This window comes from Anolis carolinensis, chromosome 4 (genome assembly GCF_035594765.1).
Source record: "Anolis carolinensis isolate JA03-04 chromosome 4, rAnoCar3.1.pri, whole genome shotgun sequence".
Classification (NCBI taxonomy): Eukaryota; Metazoa; Chordata; class Lepidosauria; order Squamata; family Dactyloidae; genus Anolis; species Anolis carolinensis.
This window is the reverse complement of record NC_085844.1, coordinates 120,636,117-120,658,817: the sequence shown is the minus strand read 5'-3', so window position 1 is coordinate 120,658,817 and position 22,701 is coordinate 120,636,117. Positions and strand designations below refer to the sequence as shown.

At 38.3% G+C, this 22,701-nt stretch overlaps 1 protein-coding gene across 4 annotated transcripts in view; it reads left to right on the top strand.

Moving 5' to 3' along the window:
- Positions 1 to 5,817: 5,817 nt before the first annotated feature.
- eci2 (enoyl-CoA delta isomerase 2) overlaps positions 5,818 to 22,701 on the top strand; it is a 54,334-nt gene continuing 37,450 nt past the window's right edge. The window contains exon 1 of one of the 4 annotated variants that reach the window (XM_062977701.1): positions 5,818 to 5,974. Coding sequence is in view for 2 of the 4 variants with exons in the window: in XM_062977700.1 (XP_062833770.1) it covers positions 6,004 to 6,059 (56 nt within the window). In the remaining 2 variants the exon portion in view is untranslated. Of the gene's footprint in view, positions 6,060 to 22,701 lie in introns of all 4 variants that reach the window. The other 3 variants (XM_062977702.1, XM_062977700.1, XM_062977699.1) reach the window with 3 other exon arrangements.

Genomic DNA, 22,701 nt, shown 5'->3' with positions numbered 1-22,701 from the left:
ACTGCCAAAACTTTCACTTGAATATATTATGCAGATTTCACAAATATGAATACATTTGAATGCTCTTTTGAATGAACAAATCTGCTAGGCAGGGAAAGAAACAAGTATCTATGTTGATAGATTAGCCCTTCTTATAGCTATGTACTCTTTGGTATCTAGAGCTATGGCTGACTAGTACTTGAGCTGCCAATTAACCAGTATTTAATCCAGTACAGTAGAGTCTTACTTATCCAACATTCGCTTATCCAATGTTCTGGATTATCTAACACATTTTTGTAGTCAGTTTTCAATACATCGTGATATTTTGGTGCTAAATTCGTAAATACAGTAATTACTACGTAGCATTACTGCATATTGAACTACTTTTTCTGCCAAATTTGTTGTATAACATGATGTTTTACTGCTTAATTTGTAAAATCATAACCTAATTTGGTGTTTAATAGGCTTCTCCTTAATCTCTCCTTATTATCCAACATATTCTCTTATCCAACGTTCGGCCGGCCCGTTTATATTGGATAAGTGAGACTCTACTGTAGTTAGAAAAGCATAGAGAAAAAAGCTATTCACATTTCAGTACTCTCTCTGCAAAGCACCACAAAGCATTATAGAACAATAGCATTCAGTATGAAATTGGTTCAGCAGACTCTTTGAAAACCTAACATTAGGTTAAGTTTTGACATATGCCTTACATAACAGTTGAGAGAAATATGTTCTGCCACAGAATTCCCATTTTGTGATAAGGTAATATAAGATTTGTAAAAATTTCATGTCAAAAGCATTGCATAATAAATAAGTTTAAAACTGATAAAATAAAGGGATCACAAGCAGATTGTTTTAGACCAAAAACGGGCAACACCAACTGCTTTGTCTGTAGCTTTAAATAGTTCTTCCCCTGTGTTTGAGGCAGGGCATTGTGGGCAAGTATACAGATGTGGAGTTGTTTGGTGTGCTCCAGTCACACAAGGTGGAGGATTCTTCGAGGTAGTGCCATTTTGCCAGGTTGTCTTTTGATCTGCCCACTCCACTTCTGAGCCTGTTCAGGGACTTCCAAGTTGCCCATTCTTGTTTGCAATGGAAAAAGACCAGCTGGGATTGCCTGATTTTGCTGCCCAGAGGGATACTCTTGCTGTTGCTGAATAAACATTTAGAGGAATGGTGGTTCTCATGAAACTTTTTCTTGATTTAAGTCTACTGGGAGGAGGCTGATAACCATACAGTGAGTGGCTTTCACAGTGTTCAACCTTATTTCTCTCGCAATGCCAGCTAGCTTACAGAGTCTATTAACAGGTCTAGATTTCAGGCATCTTGTGATTATTCTTCATGTTTCATTCAGTGCTATATTCACCTGTTTCGCATGGGCAGATTTATGCTAGATGGGTCAGGCATACTCAGCAGTTGAGTAAGACAAGGCCAGGCTTGAAATTCTTATTAATTTTGGGTTTGCACCCCATGCACTATTAGCAAGTTTCTGCAGGATGTTATTGCGTGCAGCTACTTTGTGTTTAGTGTTCACACAGTGATGCCTATATGTTAGTGTTTGATCTAAGGTGATGCCGAGATATTTAGGGTGGGAACAGTGTTCAAGCTCTTGGCCTTCCCAGGTAACCTTCAGTTTCCTGTTGGCTTCAAGATTACGTAGATGGAAAGCACACACTTGTGTCTTGGCAGGGTTAGGCTTCAGGTGGTTATCTTTGTAGTAGCTGTAGAGATCTTTCAGGACATTAGTACGAGGGCTATCCAGAAAGTAGATTACGTTTTGTAATTAAAAATGAACAAAGTATAGGAGAAAACATTTACCATATGCAATTGAAAGCCAAATACCACTTCTCACCATAGTCGCCATTCAAATCTAGGTACTTATCATAGCGATAAATGAGCTTGGAAACTCCTTCCCCACTAAATTCTGCCACCTCCGTCCTCAACCCTTCCCCCTACCCGCAGCTGGGCAGCATCGCCAAAACGCAGCATCGCCAACCACACCCCCATTGTTGGAAACAAGTGGTTGACGATAGAGGTGGAATCTCCTTTCCTGAAGTTTGAAGCCATTGTTCCACGTCCTAGTCTCCAGGGCAGCAGAAAACAAGCTTTCTCCCTCGTCCCTATGGCTTCCCCTCACATATTTATACATGGCTATCATGTCTCCTCTCAGCCTTCTCTTCTGCAGGCTAAACATGCCCAGCTCTTTAAGCCGCTCTTCATAGGGCTTGTTCTCCAGACCCTTAATCATTTTAGTCGCCCTCCTCTGGACACTTTCCAGCTTGTCAACATCTCCCTTCAATTACGGTGCCCAGAACTGGACACAGTATTCCAGGTGAGGTTTGACCAAGGCGGACTAGAGGGGTAGCATGACTTCCCCAGATCTAGACACTAGACTCCTATTTATGCAGGCCAAAATCCCATTGGCTTTTTTGCTGCCGCATCACATTGTCGGCTCATATTTAACTTGTTGTCCACAAGGACTCCAAGATCTTTTTCGCACATACTGCTATCGAGCCAGGCATCCCCCATTCTCTATATTTGCATTTCATTTTTTCTGCCTAAGTGGAGTATCTTGCATTTGTCCCTGTTGAACTTCATGTTGTTAGTTTCGGCCCATCTCTCTAATCTGTTAAGGTCATTTTGAATTCTGCTCCTGTCTTCTGGAGTGTTAGCTATCCCTCCGAATTTGGTGTCATCTGTAAACTTGATAATCGTGCCTTCTAACTCTTCGTCTAAGTCAGGGGTCCCCAAACTAAGGCCCGGGGGCCGGATGCGGCCCTCCAAGGTCATTTACCTGGCCCCCGCCCTCAGTTTTATAATATATTTTATATCAGTTTTAATAATATAATACATACATATATACATATAATATTGATAATAATATTATGTTATACAATATAATACTAATAATAATACCATATAATAATATTAAATATATGTTATATATTACATATTATATAATAGTATAGTGGTATAGTTCAATATATTAATATATAATGCTAATATTGTGCTATGCTAATAATATAATGTATTGTATGTACATACAGCTGCTCTGAGTCCCCTTCTGGGTGAAAAGGGTGGGATATGAATGTAGTAAATAAATGCAGTAAATAAATAATTAATTTTAGACTTAGGCTCGGCCAAAGTCTGAAATGACTTGAAGGCACACAACAACAACAATCCTAATTAACTTGACTATCTCATTGGCCAGAAGCAGGCCCACACTTTCCATTGAAATACTGATAGGTTTATGTTGGTTAAAATTGTTTTCATTTTTAAATATTGTATTGTTCTTTCGTTGTTGTTGTTGTTGCACTACAAATAAGACATGTGCAGTGTGCATAGGAATTTGTTCGTATTTTTTTTCAAATGACAATTCGGCCCCTCAACAGTCTGAAAGATAGTGGACCGGCCCTCTGCTTCAAAAGTTTGAGGACCCCTGGTCTAAGTCGTTAATAAAGATGTTGAACAGAACCGGGCCCAGGACGGAACCCTGTGGCACTCCACTCGTGACTTCTTTCCAAGATGAAGAAGATGCATTGGTGAGCACCCTTTGGGTTCGTTTGCTTAACCAATTACAGATCCACCTAACCGTAGTTTTGCCTAGCCCACATTTGACTAGCTTGTTTGCGAGAAGGTCATGGGGGACTTTCTAGAAGGCCTTACTGAAATCCAGATAGGCTACATCCATGGCATACTGAATTCTTGCACCGCCATCTGGAATTCTTTCCTGAAAATCTTGGTGAGTGATGAGCAGGGAGAATGCTTCTACCAAGATATTCAGTTGATGGGAGAAACACTAACAAGGTTCAAGGAATGCAAGCATGGTGGGAGACTACTACTGTCTATACTCCAGGAAATAATGCCTGATTGCTCACTGGAGGGAAGGATATTAGAGGCAAAGATGAAGTACTTTGGCCACATCATGAGATGACAGGGAAGCTTGGAGAAGAGGATGATGCTGGGGAAAATTGATGAAAAAAGGACCAAGGGCAAGATGGATGGATGGTATCCTTGAAGTGACTGGCTTGACCTTGAAGGAGCTGGGGGTGGCCACGGCTGACAGGAAGCTCTGGCGTAGGGTGGTCCATAAGGGCACAAAGAGTTGGAAGCGACTGAACGAATAAACAACAACAAAAACACGAGTCAAAGAACATGAAAGGCACTGCAGACTAACTCAACCAGAGAAATCAGCCATAGCAGAGCACTTGATGAACCAACTTGGATACAGTATATTATTTGAGAACACAGAAATGCTTGACCACTCCAACAACTATCATATCAGACTACACAGAGAAGCCATTGAAATTCACAAGCATGTGGACAACTTCCAACAGAAAGGAGGAAACCATGAAAATGAACAAAATCTGGCTACCAGTATTTAAAAACTCAAAAATCAGAACAGTAAATAAGAAGCAACACTCTGAAAACAGAGGAGTTCCAGACATGGGAATCAGGGGCAGCTAACAAAGGATGCCCCAAGGCAGGAAAAAGCCAGTAGATGAAGCTATTCAGTGCTAATTAAGGTGATTAACTAAAACATTCACACTGGCCTCCAACTGACAAGAGTTCTTCTCTCACCCTGGACTTTCCACAGATAAATATACACCTTTCTTGCTTAGTTTATCCCAGGGGTCCCCAAACTAAGGCCCGGGGGCCGGATGCGGCCCATCGAAGCCATTTATCCGTCCCCCACGGCACGAGGGCAGAAGGGGGTTGGGCTAAATGACCCAAGGGGTCTCTTCTTCTCTTACAACCCTTATTAATTATTATTATTATTATTATTATTATTATATTGTATGATACAGCAAATAAGATAGATATGCTGGATTTCATATCACAAAATCACATTATTATTATTATTATTAACATTGAGGCTGGGTGGCCATCTGTCAGGGGTGCTTTGCTTGTGCTTTTGGTGCACAAATGCAGAAGGGGGTTGTACTAAATGGCCCAAGGGGTCTCTTCCAACCCTCTTTATTAATAATAATAATAATAATAATAATAATTAACATTGAGGCTGGGTGGCCATCTGTCAGGGATGCTTTCCTTGTGCTTTCGGTGCACAAAGGCAGAAGGGGATTGGACTAAATGGCCCAAGGGGTCTCTTGTAATCCTCTTTATTATTATTATTATTATTATTATTATTATTATTATTATTAACATTGAGGCTGGGTGACCATCTGTCAGGGATGCTTTGCTTGTCCTTTTGGTGCACAAAGGCAGATTGGGGTTGGACTAAATGGCCCAAGGGGTCTCTTGTAATCCTCTTTATTATTATTATTATTATTATTATTATTGACATTGAGGCTGGGTGGCCATCTGTCAGGGATGCTTTGCTTGTGCTTTCGGTGCACAAAGGCAGAAGGTGATTGGACTAAATGGCCCAAGGGGTCTCTTGTAATCCTCTATTATTATTATTGTTAATAATAATAATAATAATAATAATTATTATTATTATTGCTCAGTGGCCAACTATAGTCCGGCCCTCCAACAGTCCAAAGGATCGTGAACTGGCCCCGTGTTTAAAAGTTTGGGGACCCCTGGTTTATCCATTCCTCACAACCTCTGAGGATGCCTGCCACAGATGTGGGCGAAACGTCAGGAGAGAATACTTCTAGAACATGGCCATACAGCCCGGAAAACATGCAACAACCCTGTGATCCCGGCCATGAAAGCTTTCGACAACAACAACAAAAAATAACACACGGTACATATCTAAATTAAACTAATTAAAAATGGCGCCTTTGGGGACACGCTGTACATATAATAATGCAGAGTCAAAGAGTGCTACTGATTGAGAGTCGCAGTCCAAACTCTCCTTCCAGCTCTTCCTGGAAACTACAAGCCTGAACGCCTCAACGCAGCAACAGCCACTGAGGCCTAGCCATCCCCGCCGGGAGCCCGCCTTTCCCCTCCCGCGGCTCCTCCCCTTCGGGCCCGACAGAGCCAGCGAACCTCCAGGAGCGGCTTCGGATTCTCCCCTTCCCGGCAGGTAGGCGTTGCGCCCCTTCCTTCGCCGCCATGCCCGCCTCCGCCGCCTTCAGGCTCCTGAGCCGGACTCCTTTGCGCCCTCGCCGGTGAGCCTGCTCGCTCTGTGTGCCTCAGCGGAGAGGCAGCAGGGCCCTCTCTCTGCGTCTCCTTTGCCTACGAGGCTCCCTTCTGACGAGAGGCGGCCCAGTTGAGCGTTAGGCAGTTTGAACGTTGGAGAGCCCCACTTGTGTTGGAACTGTCAGGCACCCCCTGGTGATAAAATATGGGTCCCCTTTGAGGCCCCTTTTATATACAGCTATATAAAATCCCACATTATCTGCTTTGAACTGGGTGGACTCAGATGACCCAGGGCCCTTCCACACAGCCCTATATCCCAGAATATCAAGGCAGAAAATCCCACAGCTTTGAACTTGGTTATCTGAGTCCACATTTAGATAAGGTGGGATTTTCTGCCTTGATATTCTGGGATATAGGACTGTGTGGAAGGGTCCTCAGAAGTTGTATAGGGCCCTTTCCACACAGCTAAATAAAATCCCACATTAACTGCATTGAACTGGAATATATGGCAGTGTGGACTCAGATAACCCTGAGTTATAGGGCTGTGTGAAAGGGCCCTGAGGCTGGGAAAGGTGGTCTCTTATTATTAGGGATATCCGGCATTTCAGGGTTAGGCCCCTTCTAAACTGCTACAGTAGAGTCTCACTTATCCAACACTCGCTTATCCAACGTTCTGGATTATCCAACGCATTTTTGTAGTCAATGTTTTCAATATATCATGATATTTTGGTGCTAAATTCATATATACAGTAATTACTACATAGCATTACTGCGTATTGAACTACCTTTTCTACCAAATTTGTTGTCTAACATGATGTTTTGGTGCTTAATTTGTAAAATCATAACCTAATTTGATATTTAATAGGCTTTTCCTTAATGCCTCCTTATTATCCAACATATTCGCTTATCCAACATTCTGCCGGCCTGTTTATGTTGGATAAGTGAGACTCTACTGTCTATAAAATCCACATTATCTGCTTTGAACTGGATTATATGGCAGTGTAGACTCATATAATCTGGTTCAAAGTAGATAATGTAGGTTATCTACTTTGATAATCTGGATTATATGGCAATGTAGAAAGGGCCTTCAACTGGATCTACACTGCCTTATATCCCAGGTTCTGATCCCAGATTATCTGTTTTAAACTGAATTATATGAATCTACACTTCCAGGTAATCTAAACTAAGAAGATGACTGGGATCAGATCCTGAGGTTTAGGACAGTGTACATCCAATCCAGCCTTTAGGCCCCTTCCACACAGCTGTATAAAGTTCAGATTATCTACTGGGGCCGGGCTGTGGCGCAGGCTGGTAAACAGCTGCTGCAATAAATCACTCTGACCGTGAGGTCATGAGTTCGAGGCCAGCCCGTGGCAGGGTGAGCACCCGTCAATTAAAAATAAAATATAGCCCCTGATTGTTGCTGACCTAGCAACCCGAAAGATAGTTGCATCTGTCAAGTAGGAAATAAGGTACCACTTATAAAAGTGGGGAGGCAAGTTTAACTAATTTACAACGTTGGAATGAGGAAATGAGGAAGTGCCATCAGAGTGGATGATGAAGCATCTGCTCCCCCCTGTGGCCAGAATCGAACATCCCCTCAGGAGAAGGTTAACTTGCCTCTGTGTCTGTCTGTCTGTTGTCTCTGTCTCGGTTCGATGTGTTTATGGACATTGAATGTTTACCCTATATGTACATAATGTGATCTGTCCTGAGTCCCCTTCGGGGTGAGAAGGGCGGAATATAAATACTGCAAATAAATAAATAAATAAATAAATAAATAAATAAATAAATAAATACATACTTTGAACTGGATTATATGGCAGCGTAAACTCATTTAATCCAGTTCAAAGCAGATAATGTGGAATGTCGCACAAAAACAAAGTTTTGCAGTCTAATAAATCTTTTCCGTTTTTATGATAGAACCCATTAGGAAATGACATTTGTAAACTAGCAACAAAAATCATGTTACATAGTGTTGTTATTATTATGATGATGTTTATTTATACCCTCCTTTTTGTCTCCACGAAGGAGACACAGGGTGGCTTTTAGGACTACTATAAGAGGTATGTCCCATTTGAACTTTTAGACATCTTGTCCCTTATAGTGCAGGCAAAGATCCCTTATCAGAAAGGATATGTCCCTTTTGAGGATTGTAAAGCTTATCCCTTATAGGACTGATGAGGGTCCCTTATTATATAGGAAGTCCTGTATTTGAGGGTTAGGCGACTTGTCGCTTACAAGATTAGTAAGGGTCACTTATTTTAAGAGATACAAAATAATAGATTTGTAAGAGACCACATGGGCCATCTAGTCCAACTACCTGCCATGCAGTAAAAGCACAAAGTACACCTGACAGATGACCATCCAGCCTCTGTTTAAAAGCTTCAAAGGAAGGAGCCGAGGCAGAGTTCCACTGTTTTTTTAATTTTTTTTTATTAGAGCATAATATTACGTATTTGCTTTACAGGAAAAATAAGGAAAAGACAAAGCTATTTCACATATTTAGTCATACCATTCTAGTCTGTCCTGTAATAGCCTTTCCGTTACTATAATTGCTTAGTACTTATATCTATCTGTTTCCCCCCTTTCCCTCTCCCTCTGAGCATAATTGTAGCTTTCATTTAAAAATATTATTTTATTTGTTCGATCATGAAGATGATTCAGTTCCTTAAATTTTGCTTTCCCTTTTACTCTGGTTATCAGCTCTTTCCATTTAGAGTCCTAATTTCCCCGTAGGATATCCGATCGTATATTTAATTCTTCTTTCCATAATATAATCCCGAAGCATATAATCTGCTAAGTATTAATGCCACTTTTGTATTTCCCATTTCCTGTGCTCTTTCCACCCCCAAGCAACTGTTGCTTGTGCAGTTAACCTGATTACATGGATTTTTAACCCATATTTTGCCATATTTTGACTCCATGGCTCTTGCTAATTTTATATGTCTGGTTTTAATGTTGATGCAGTAGAGTCTCACTTATCCAAGCCTCGCTTATCCAATGTTCTGGATTATCCAACGCATTTTGTAGTCAATGTTTTCAATGTATCGTGATATTTTGGTGCTAAATTCGTAAATACAGTAATACAACATAGCATTACTGCGTATTGAACTGCTTTTTCTGTCAAATTTGTTGTATAACATGATGTTTTGGTGCTTAATTTGTAAAATCATAACCTAATTTGATGTTTAATAGGCTTTTCCTTAATCCCTCCTTATTATCCAAGAAATTCGCTTATCCAGGCTTCTGCCGGCCCGTTTAGCTTGGATAAGTGAGACTCTACTGTATATTGTATTTTGCATGTCCTGTGGCACCATTGTGTGCTATTTGTAAGACTCCCCCAGTCACTATGTCAGATGGTGCAGGGTACTAATGAAAGTTTATTATGATTTATTCCATCATATAATTTGTAATTTTGACCCTTTCTTTATTCTCATCTTTTTTCTATTTACTGGGCAAAAAACGTTTTTTTATTTCTTTCTCATTTTATCCCTAATATTTCCTCCAGCTCGCTTTTTAAAAAGTTTTGTACTTTATCACAGTCCCGCCACATATGTGTAAATTTACCTATTTCCCCACATTTATGCCAGCATAGTCTTAATGTACTTGGGCTAGTTGTTGTGGGGTTAACATGGGCTAGTTGTTGTGGGGTTCGATACCATTGTGTCAAAATTTTCTGATGTGTTTCTTTAATCCTAAGGTGTTAAAATTTTTTTGTGTTTATCCAATTTTTGATTTCTTTCTTACTACTATTGAATAATAATAATAATAATAATAATAATAATAATAATAATAATAATAATCTTCATTTATATACCATCTTATCTTCCCAAAGGGACTCAGGGTGGTGAACAACAAAATCAGCAAACATTCTATGTCGTACAGCAAACATAAGTAAATACCCATCCCACCCAAATCCCAAAAGAAATACACATTTATATCAAAAGTAAGAATCATTAAACAGATGATAGCATATAAATTTACAATTCCATAATAACCATTGAAAAACAACAAAATCGAAAGGGCAGAGTGAGATTTAAAATTTAGGATCAGAAATATAGGTTGATTACCGTCAGCAGCCAGGATGACTAGTCATTTCCATTCCATGATATAACAAACTATGCCTCCTCTTCTTTATACGCCGTGCATAAAAAAGTTTTTACTTGTTTAATTCTTCTTTCTATACCTCAATCAATATATGTTTCACGTTATATTGTTTTTCTACTAATTTCCAATACACACACACTTATATTCCAAATGCCTTTCTCCTTATCTATTTTCCATTTTAAAATTTGATCTAGGTCTGCTTCTGGGCTTTCCTTTCTCTTCCATTCTGTTATTCTCTGTGTCATTCCATGCCATAATAACCAATTGCCTTGTTCACATTTATTTTTTTTATCTCCTCTCAATCTTTTATTGTTTCATCAGATTTTAAGAGATCACCAATCTTTATTATTTCACTGTGTTTCATATTTTTACTACTCTACCATATATCTGGTCGGTTTTGTTATGTAATAATCCTATTGGGAGTGTATCGATTTTGTTTATTGGAAATTGACTTTACCATTTTTTTCCAACATTTGAGTGTTGAAATTAGTGGGCCTCCTTTTATTTTCATTATTGTCTATCCTTTCCTTTAAACACAAGCAGTGATCCCACCTATTTATTGATTTCTCGATTCTGGCCCAGATTTTGTCTCATCAAGATCTAGCTCCAGTACTTTCCCTATGGCAGGTTTCAAAATAAGTCTGGAGGCTAGTTGATACAAGTCCCCACCCTCCTTTTTCCTGCAGAGAGTAATATGCCGAATTGGAAATTCTTCTTTTTTTAGCCCCTACTACCCAAGTTTTAATTGAATTACTCAATTTCTTAATGTTTTTGCTTGGAATACTACCCTGTTTCCCCTAAAATAAGACATCCCCAGAAAATAAGACCTAGTAGAGGTTCTGCTGAATAGTTAAATGTAAGGCCTCCCCTGAAAGTAAGACCTAGCAAAGCTTTTGTTTGGAAGCATGCCCACCAAACAGAACACCAGGGCATGAAGGATCGGTAAATGTACATACCATAGATTGTTGTACATGGAAATAATGGTAGTAATAAGAAATTCTTGATAGGATTCACAGTTTGTTTGGTTATGCTGGTTTGTGATGACAACTACTGTACAGTATATAATAAATGTTCATTTTTTGTTGAACAATAAATGTGAATTCTTCTTCATGGAAAAATAAAACATCCCCTGAAAATAAGGCCTAGTGCATCTTTGGGAGCAAAAATTAATATAAGACACTGTCATATTTTCGGGGAAACACGGTATATGGTAAAGCCTGGAAAAGGAATTAAAACTTGGGGATAATCATTATCTTTACTATCTTAATTCTATTTGTTATAACACAGTTCCATTTTTTCCAATTTTGCATTTGCTTGTTAATTTTTTTTTCATAATTGGTTATAATTTGTTTGTATTATATTGTTAAAATGAGCCCCCAGTGCCTTAGCAGGTTAAACTGCTGAGCTACTGAGCTTACTGACTGAAAGGTTGAAGGTTCGAATCTGGGGAGCTGGGGGAGCTTCCACTATTAGCCCCAGCTTCTGCCAACCTAGCAGTTCGAAAAGAAGCAAATGTGAATAGATCAATAGGTACTTCTCCAGCGGGAAGGTAACGGTGCTCCATGCAGTCATGCCCGCCACATGACCTTGGAGGTTTTTGCTCAGTTGTGTGCCCAGATTAGTTTGAACTTATTTTAACTCTTTCCAGGGTAGGTTTTTGTATAACATTCAGATTTTTCAATATTTATGTTGATCAGCTCATATAGTTAGGAATTTCTTCCTAATGTGCAGGTGGAATCTCCTTTCCTTTAATTTGAACCGATTACTCCCAAGTCCTAGTTTCCAGGGCAGCGGAAAACAAACCTGCTCCCTCTTCCCTATGGCATCTTTCACGTACCGGTATTTATACATGGCTATCATGACTCCTCTGAACCTTCTCTTCTGCAGGCTAAACATACCCAGCTCTTCAAGATGCTCTTCATAGGGATTCATGGTCTCCAGACTGCCGTGATTTCATAACACTGAGCCATGGGCATTTAGATTGGTGTCAAACTGCATTAATTCTACAGTGTAGATGCGCCCCAAGCTGGGGCTAACAGCGGGCTCTCACTCTGCTCCCCAGATTTGAACCGCCGGCTTTCGGTGAGCAAGTTCAGCAGCTCAGTGATTTAACCCGCTGCGCCACCAATTTACTCTGGATTTTAAAAAAACACTTGAAAACCTTACCGCAAGATCCAGATCTTTTCAGGTGTCGGGCCTGTGGGGATTGACTTCCGGAACCGCCTTCCACAATCCCAGAGGCCAAGACTCTTTGCCATCCTGGTTCTTTGGCACCCCACCCTACCCTCCCAGCCCCCCGTTTTACTCTAAACTTACCAGAGGGTCCTGGCTGCATCTTTAGTCCCCTCAGAGAAAGGTTCTGATGTGTCATAATGACACATTGGGATCTTTGGAGAGGGGAAATGAGAGGTTGTGGGCTCACTAGATGCCCAACCTGGGAAAGCATGTAAGCACTCCCCTGCAAAATCCCAGGGTTTGGGGCTTCTGTGTGGCCTCAATCTCGAGGGGAACTGCCTGGAAGGGCCCTAGGTGTATTTAGTTGACTCTGTAATGGTAAAATAATATATTTCTTAATATAATATGCTGTATTTATATATTATATATAACATATTTCTGGATTGGGGAGTCATGTTCTTTGGTGTTTTAGTTAGTTGCTATTTATTGTTTTAGTGTTTATCATTTTAGTATTCTTTTCATTCATAGCATTAGTTTAGTTTCATATATGTGTGTTTCTTTTTGTTTGCTTTTTTGCTTTTGTTTTCCCTTATTTTGGCTTTCGCCGTCTCCTCTCTTTTTTTCTTCACACAAATAAGGGCATTCAAGGTGATTCAGCTGCTCCTGTGTATTGATTAGCTTGGATTTTTCACAGCTTACTTGCTGTTGTTTTTTGTAACTAAACTATATCCTGTATGGAGGTACTGTTTTTAATGGCTGATTTCTCTGAAATGAAAGAAAGTTGAATAATGCACGCCTTTTCTTCACAGGAACAGCTTATTTTCCTTTCTAAAAGCTTATCTGAATTTCTAATGGACTCCTTTTCCATGAAATAAAATAAACCTAGAGATTCACATAAGCAATGGAATTCTTGAATGTGGCAGAATGATAGATAGCATAAGGCTGTCAGAGAGTGTTAGGGAATAATATTTTGCACCAATGAAGTTTTCATTAAATTCAGCACATTTTCAATTCTATTTGGCACTACTGGTAAAATTATTCAGTGCAAGTCTAACCTTTGGCCTATTATCTCTGACTCTTTATTTTCCTCTGAAAACTAATTGACAGTTTCCATGTGGTACCCTCATGCATTTGCTTTCTTGATACATTTTAGAGTTATTTTAAGGGAAGTTCAGAGCTTAACCATGGCAAAACAATCTACAGATGTTTCATATGAACAACTAATTGTAGGGTCCTGTATTCCAAATCACAGCAAGTGAACAGATTTTTCAGTGGAGATTATTTAAACACCATAGCGGTTCACTCATTGAAATGTATTTATGTTAAAGTGTTCACAGATACTAATTATGAACTTGTGGGTGGGATTCTTGGGGGATGTTTAGTTTTTAAATGTAATTTTTGTTGTATTTTAACTTTTGTATCTGTGACACAAATATTTAATTTTTTAAAAAGTGTATTCATATGTATATGTATTGACTTTATTTTTAAATTCTATTGCATTGTGTCTTGTTACTGGGAGCTGCCTTGAGTTCCTATGGGGGAAAAGACAGGATAAAAATAAAGTAAATAAATAAATAAATAATCAGTGTAAAAATAGAAAAGTTATTTCTTCAAGAGTACATTGAGTAGTTTGTGATTCTCCAGCATAATTTACTTTTACAAATAACAATTATCCCCTCTCTGTCTCTCTGATAGTGGTGAATTGGTGGGATCTATATTATAGTCCTCTGGAAACTGAGTTTGGAGAGAGACACAGCCATTGGAAGGTTTTGTTGCATGGGCCATAGTCACTTTATAATGCAGGGTGGCTTGGAAGCTGAACTAACAAATTGGAAGTTGAACTAATGAGTTCAGCTTTCATTTATAATGTGACACATGCAATCTATCATAGAAAAGGAACATTTCCACTACTAAATGTAGCACTAAGGGCTCAGTATGAACACATATTAAAATGATGTACAGTGTTCTTTTTCAGTCTCTCTCTTTCTTTTGGCAAAAAAGAAAAAGTTTTAAAGTTATTTATTTATTTGCAAAAATTATGAATTAAATAGTTCAGCAATTATTTAATATTTTTGTTAAGCAATAGTTTCCATGTATCTGCCTCAAATACCATTCCTAAAGTTATTGAGAATAAGTTTTGGAGAATATTCTCTAACCTTACTATTTTATTAACGCTTGCTAAAAATATTTAAACATTTACTATTTATTGATTTGTTACTTCAATACAATTTTTTTCCTGCTATTAAAATAAAGTCACATATTTCCTTTTTCCCCAAAACCTTTCCTGACATCCTGTTTTACTTGATACAGTGGGATTTAGTGTCTGTTACAGTTTGGTTTCAGGACGCCTGTGGATATTTAAAATGGCAACATCAAGCCATGTTTGATTGAATTTGTGGATATGGAGGGCTGATTATTTTGGAACAGCATGACCTTTTAGAGGCCATAACCTTTTGGAAAACCAGAAATCTCCATAGCCTTTTGGAAGTGTGATCCTTTTGAAGATTAATTGCCATTCACACTATTTGGAATAATCATAACTTTTTTGTAATGTAGGATCTTCCTGAGAAGAGCTAAATACTCGTTTGAGTGAATCTTTTCCTTAGTGGTAAATATCCACTAGTATTCATGCAAGGAAAATTAGGCTTCTCAGTTGTTAGACTGATATACCTGGTTATCTCTCTGAATTGTTAGGAATAAAGATATGCCAATATACAAAATACATAGCAGATCTTCAGAAGTGTTATCTTCAATTACCCAAAAAACATCTACTCTCCCAAAAAATATTTTGGTTTTTAAATCATTCTATTGCTATGTATTTCCAATAGTCTAAGTAGATTGTCATGAAGTAGACTCTCAAAATATTTGCTTAATTTTTGTTACATTCATGAACTTTTAAAATTTATCTTTGGCCGATCAGATTTAAATAGAATAATTATTGTACATTTTGGATCAGGGTCCGGAATTCATCTACAGACTGTGTTGCTACAACTTATGGTCACTCTTTAAAGGAGAGTCTTCCAAATAGATGCAAATTGTGTTGTTTACAAGAAAGAAAGCATGAAACAGTTTTGTAAGCTCACGACTAAGATCCAATTGAAATAAGAAATACCAGGATTGCAGTATTAAGAGAACTGCAGCTTCAGACAATAAAGAAAAGAAGAGGTTACTTTTTCCTGACATATAAACTTAATAAGAAAGGCTACAAATTTCAATGGGAAAACCCAGAAGGAGTGATGGTATCTTACAAAGGTATTGGTTAACATGACAGCCTTGGATTTTTATGAGAAATTTAAAAAAGACCTAGATCCTTTCCACACAGCGTGTGGAAGGATCCCTTGATTTAGAAGAAAGATCAGAAGATCAACCTCAATAGATAAGGAAGATGTTCAGCAACAGCAACAGGCCACTCACACATGATGAAGAAGAAATGGATGATCATCTACTATCACAAGAATCAGGACCCTAAAGATACATTCTTTAAATATAAATGGACTCTACAGTAGAGTCTCACTTATCCAACATAAACGGGCCGGCAGAACGTTGGATAAGCGAATATGTTGGATAATAAGGAGAGAATTAAGAAAAAGCCTATTAAATATCAAAACAGCTTATGATTTTACAAATTAAGCACCAAAACATCATGTTATACAACAAATTTGACAGAAAAAGTAGTTCAATACGCAGTAATGTTATGTTGTAATTACTGTATTTACAAAATTAGCACCAAAATATCATGTTATATTGAAAATATTAACTACAAAAATGCGTTGGATAATCCAGAACGTTGGATAAGCGAGTGTTGGATAAGTGAGACTCTACTGTAGAGTAGAGCTTTTCCATATTTGTGATTACGGGAATCAAGAAGAAATTCCCACTCAAGATTTATGGAATCCAAAAGTGATGGATTTGACAGAAATGGAAAAATTTACCAGATTTGTACAATAACCAGACCTTCCCAAACTTGAAGAAGAAATCTAATACTGTAATAATCTGATTTTGGTTACAAATAATTCGTAGCATCATGTAGCTACTAATTTAAGAAGTGTGGCAGCATTTTTTGGACTTCTTAAGATAAGAGAATAAAATACATTATACAGTAGAGTCTCACTTATCCAACACTCACTTATCCAACGTTCTGGATTATCCAACGCATTTTTGTAGTCAATGTTTTCAATATATCATGATATTTTGGTGCTAAATTCGTAAATACAGTAATTACTATATAGCATTACTGCGCATTGAACTACTTTTTCTGTCAAATTTGTTGTTAAACATGATGTTTTGGTGCTTAATTTGTAAAATCATAACCTAATTTGATGTTTAATAGGCTTTTCCTTAATCTCTCCTTATTATCCAACATATTCGCTTATCCAACGTTCTGCCGGCCCGTTTACGTTGGATAAGTGAGACTCTACTGTAATAAGAGATAATCGCTATTAAAGAGATGTAAGATCAACAAGAAAAAAAAGGGGGGAGTTGGCGACAAGAATAGCAGGATCCCCAATGATATCAAAGAGATCCTGAAAATCTACCAGAAGTAAGAAAATGCAAGACAAAAAATATAGATATTTTGATTATGAAGAAGGCATCAGTGTTGGGGCAGGAAATGTTAGATAGGACTTTCTGTTTTGTATTTCTTAACTTTCCTATCTTCTATGTTTCTACATACTCTATATTAGGGCTGTGCACGTATTTGTTTTGAAAAAAGGGCTCCGGCTGGTTTGGCTCTTTCAGCCATCTGTAACGGCACAGGCACTGCTGCCATTTTTTTTATCAGCCGCAACAGACCTGTGGCTGCCGAAATCAGTTGCCTTCGGTTTCTTTCAACTACACAAGAGGGAGAAGCAGGGGTTTCTTAAGCCCAATACTTCACCCAGGGCTATCTGAAGGAGATTAGAGGAAAGGATGCTAGAAGTAGGGGTTTCTTATGCCCGATATTAACCCAGGGCTGTCTAAAGGAGATTAAATGAGAGAATGCCAGAAGCAGGGGTTTCTTAAACCTGATGCTTTAACCCAATGCTGTCTGAAGGACATTAAAGGAAAGGACACCAGAAGCAGGGGTTTCTTAAGACTGAGGTCCTAAATATGTCTCGTAAGTTCCGCATTGCTGCCAATGGGCTAGATCTTCCCAGATCTTTCAGCTGCCAAACTGAAAAACTGATTTTTTTTTTCCTGTCCGAATTCGGAGGCTCTCAAAAAACAGATGGGGAGGGTGTCACCAAAATCCGAAAAATCAAAAACATCACAGGGATTAACCAAATTTCTCTACAGTATATCCATTTTTCTGTTCCTTTGTTTTAGACAAGAAATTGTTTTCTTCTTTTTTAAAACATCACAGTAAGATTTTTTTTAAAAAACTCCCTACTCTATATCTATTCCTGCCTAAGACAAATATTGGCTTTTGCAGATCATCTTTACTTCCTCTATTCCTAGAAGAAGTCTTCTGCTCGTTGTTGTCTCCTGAAAAAAAACCCAGCTTTTCTCTGAGAATTGCTTCTCACATTTAGCCAAAGTGAGTGAAACTTTTGCTCCTTAGCTCTACTCTTGAAGTTGACAACCATAATTTGAAATTGGCATTCATAATGTCAACATTTTATTCTTTATGGTAGCTAATTTTTTATCTTAATGGGAGGGTTATCTGGAGTTATTGAAAAGTGTTCTGCAGTCATGAGGTATGATGAGATTTGTGGTACAATATCTTGAATGCCATGCATTCAACCATCCCTGCTTTATATTATAGAAGCCTAAGATATTTTTAAAATTAGGATAAAGAATAAATACCCTAGTTAGTTGTTTTCATGTGAAATGGTTAATATCATTTTAAAGATATTAACACAATGTCTTCCTTTTCCAACCCACTTTGACAGGTTTAAGTGTTGCACCCTTTTTAACACCTTGTTGAATTAACAAGAGAATTAGCCATATATTCTAATATCAAAAGAGCATCTGTAGAGATGGCTCAGTAATTAGCATTCTTGGACAAGGCAGAAAATTCCTAGAGCGTGCAGAGAACAGCCAGCCTCTGTAGACAAATCCTGTTGACAATATTGATCTAGCTCAGTGGTTCCCAACCATTTTTTGATCACGGCCACTTGACTAGGGCCCACTTTGACCAGGTACCACTTGACCAAGGACCACTCCCCAACATTAGTATCAGAAAGGTTAGGAATCAGTTTTTGGTCAACTTTAGATTTGGTTTGGTTATCTGGGTGCTGATTCACAAAATTGCATTGGATAGATGACATCAGCTTTAGTTTCCGATATAGAACATATGCTATCCAGTAGTTGCCATCTGCTCGCCCACAGAAAACTATATTTAATAATCTAGAGCTGATGTGGTCTATCCAATGCAATGGTCAGCTCTGTGAAAAAGAGTGAAAATAAAATAAATAAAGAGGAAGGAAGTTCGCGGACCGGATTTTTGCTGCTGGGCTGCAAAAAGAGTCTACTGAAGATCTCCTGTTGTCATTTTCCTTGCTTTCTTCAAGCTGAAATTACTCTTTCAGACCACTCCCCAGAATCTCTGACTACAGAATCTTGTTGGCTCATTCTCTATCTTCTCTATGCTTTGGCAATAGAGGATCTTCATTAACTTGTCCTTCTTTTCCTTGCACTGTGGAAGTGAGAAGGGTAGGGCTCCTCATTGCCTCACCAGAAAAGTCCATTGAGACCAAGGAGAGGTAACTTTGTGATCCCTAAAACCTAGACTATAACCAGTACACTGCAACTTCTCAAATTTGTCTGTCTTCTCTGATGTATGTGTGTGGAGATAGATAGGTAAGTAGGTAGGTAGATAGATGAAACATTTTGTTGTATATATTTTTGAACTCTTCTCCCCCCCCCCTTTTTTTAGCAACCTCTAAACATTAGATTGCTTAAACCTACTCATGTAAGCCTTGCTGGTTTTCTCGTTGAGGTAGCATTGCCTGCTGTGTAAAGTACTTATTTGTCTTTTGCATGTACTATTTTATGAAGCTGTACCATTATATTTGCTATTCTCCAATGCAATTATTGTGCATGTCTTGATTGTTATGTTACCTCTTAAATAGCTTTGCATAAATGTAGACAATTGGCTCCACTTGACAAGGTTATAAGATCACTTATAGAGATAGTTATCAAAAGATGGATAAGTTGAGTTGATCCATGTGCTCTGAAAGGATACCTGGTAGCATTTTCCCTAGGTTGAAATGCAGGCAGGGTTTGGTGCCAGGATTCCTTCATGATTACCAAATTCTGTAGATGCTCAAGTACAATAAGTACAATTTGAATTTCAGTGAGATAAGTACTTACTTTCATACGTTTCTGAAAGCCAATTGAAATATTATCCATGTAGGGAAAGATATATAGAAATTCAGCAGCTGAACTCTGCCTCGTACTATGCAATCAAGAAATGACCCCCATTAAATTCAATAGGAGGTCTTACCCCATAAATTTGTAGAAAATTGCAGACTGTATGGTAGATGAAGAATTTGATTTAAATTTAAATAGTTTAAATTACATCCACAAGGGATAAGAAAGGGGGAGAAGGATAATATAGTATTTGATCATGCCAGATGGAAATCCAGTTTGCAGTTTCTGGGCTGCGTAGAAATTATAGCAAAGAAGGAAACTCTGGAATACTTAATAATCAGCAAAGATTTAGATAATTTATGCAAATACATATATATCAGAATACTTTCTAACCTTTTATATGACTTCTCTGTTCCTTTGGGTCTACAAATTTCAAGATACTGTATACAAATTACTGTTTTGTTGTATTGTTGAAGGCTTTCACCTCTGGAATCACTGAGGTGTTGTATGGCTTCCAGACTGTATGACAGTATTCTAGCAGCATTTTCTCATGACGTTTTGCCTGCATCTATGCCAGGCACAGATGCAGGCGAAATGTCAGGAGAAAATACTGCTAGAACGTGGCCACACAGCCCAGAAGCTACACAACACCCTATTGTTTTTTTCTCTCTTTTTTCTATTCATTTATAGATAGAATAAGTAATTGCATTTTCATAGAAGCTGTATATCTATCGGACTGGAGATTCATACTAATTATCATGGAATGTGGGGAAAAATCCCCAGACCTGTGGAGAGCTCTCTCATATGAGGCAATTTATATCACACTTTATATCTGTGTTATAAGAAATACCTGTTATAGAAGAAAATAAATAGCGGAGTAAATTGTTCTTTCTCCTCTCAACAAATGGAGCATGTTATGTATAACCTACCTGCAGGGAAATCTGATTTTCACTTTCAAGCTAGGTTGGAAAATGATCATGGTCTTTTCTCAGTCTCTGGCTTCCTAGAGTGAATCAATAGTTTTAAGTGTCTTTCGGGGAGCTCGGATCCGTTCTATCAACATAGAGCTACAGCCTGCAAGTAATTTACTCCAGCATAGTTCTGCTGAATTGAGTGAATATACTTCAGATCATATGCCCTAAAGATTGCAGCTTTATAGTATCTAATCTTAAAGGCAGTAACGCTTGGTAATCTACAATTGCTAGGAAGGGAAAGTCAGTGTGCTGAGTGTACTCTTACAGTAGAGTTATCAACTAAATGGGATGTTTACCGTGTCATTTGTTGGGACTAAAAGTATTACTGAAGCATTAGATTTTTTATAGGAATTGAACTATGCATTTTCAGTGGGAATCAAAATTGTTATTTCAAGACTCCTGAGTCTCTTTGTCAATATTTAGAGTCATGTAGTGTGGCTATAAGAAATGTGTTCCTTACTTGAAAATCCAGGTTTTGAAAGGCGCAACATGCAGTAATACAGTTTCTTTTCCTATACCACTACCTATTCTGCTATATTTTTAGGGAGTCTTTTTTTCAGAAGGACCCATCTACCATGGACTTTTTTTGTAGGAGATTCTAGGGATATTCCTAAGATGTGCACAAAAGCTGATGCCAAGTCTATGGAGCCTCTCTGTGATTTCCTGTTTAAAGCATGCAACAATGTGTAAAGAGTCATTTTAGGCATGCTGTTTTTCAAGGAAATTTGTCTGATGTTACCAACCTTGAAACGATGAAATTCCAGGATTCTCTGGGAGTCCTTTTACAGTACAGTCCCCATATCCACGAGGGATAGCTTGTGAGACTTGCATGTAAATTCACAGCTATATCTCCTGTTGAAGGGAAGGACTTTTAGCTCAATTATACAATAGCTGTAGACCTAGAAAATGCCTAGATAGGACATAGTTTGTTAGACATGGATAAATAAAATTGCGGATACCAGTCCTGCAGATATAGAGGTGTCACTGTAGACATTTTTGGTACTATGATCCCATGTGAACAGCTATAGCAACATCCTACCGAATCCTGGGATTTGTAGAGTAGGGAGGAACATTTATGTTCAAGAAAGATTGAGGTTTGGAATTTTTTTGGTGGAAGATATGAGGTTGGGGAATGGGTGTCCAAGTAGGTTTGTCTCTGGGAGCAGCATGCAGTACGTAGATCATAGTTGGCCCAGGGAGAATCTGACTTTGGGCCACAATTTGTTACTAGATCTTTGCAACAGAACTATCACTAGAGTTTTCTTAGGGGGTACTTATATTATTTAGTTTGTTTTATCATAAGTAGCAATGATATCTGTAGTTGTTATAAAGTATAATTTCTGTTTATAATTAGATGTTAAATCAGGGTTCAGCAATGTCTATCCAGAAGTTTTGGCCTTCAACTCCCAGAAATTCTAACTGCTGATAAACTGGCTGGGATTTCTGGGAGTTGTAGGCCAAAAACATCTGGGGACCCCAGTTTAAGAACTTCTCTATTGCCTTTTAGCATCCTGCAGACCTCCCCCCCCCCTTCCGCACCAGCACCATTTGGTAAAAAAAAAAATAATTCAATTTGATCTTCAGATACCTCTTAAAGTGATATAAAGGATGTAAGGGTTGTTTTGCAAAAAAGCAGGGTAGCTGGAAAGACTAGTCAAGCAGGTATCTTATGCATTGCAGGCAAGTGCTCATAGCGTTGCTTCATTTTGGCCATATTTTTGGTTCTTTCCTTGGAATGTTTTGTAATTTACTTCCATTTCAGAACTTGGTATTCCACATTGGTCTTCAAAGACCATCCTCACTTGCCTTCCATCTAAATTTTTTTTTTTTAACAATTGAAAGGCAAAACTGTTCTGCAAATATATTGTCTTATTGAGTCCTATTTTGTTAGGTATCTTGTCTGGCTTTTAGGTGGGTCCGTGAGGAGCTTTGGGGAGGATGCCTTGGAAAGTCACCCATGAGAGATAGGTGGTTTACAAAGGCATCTTACCGAGAGTGTACCGTATGTAGTATTTCTAGGGCTAGCAGTTTCTTCTCTGGATGGCAACAAAATCCCCCCCCCCCCCATTTTCTCCTATTGCTGGCACACTTGCATTCTTTTTACTGCTGCTGGCAGTGA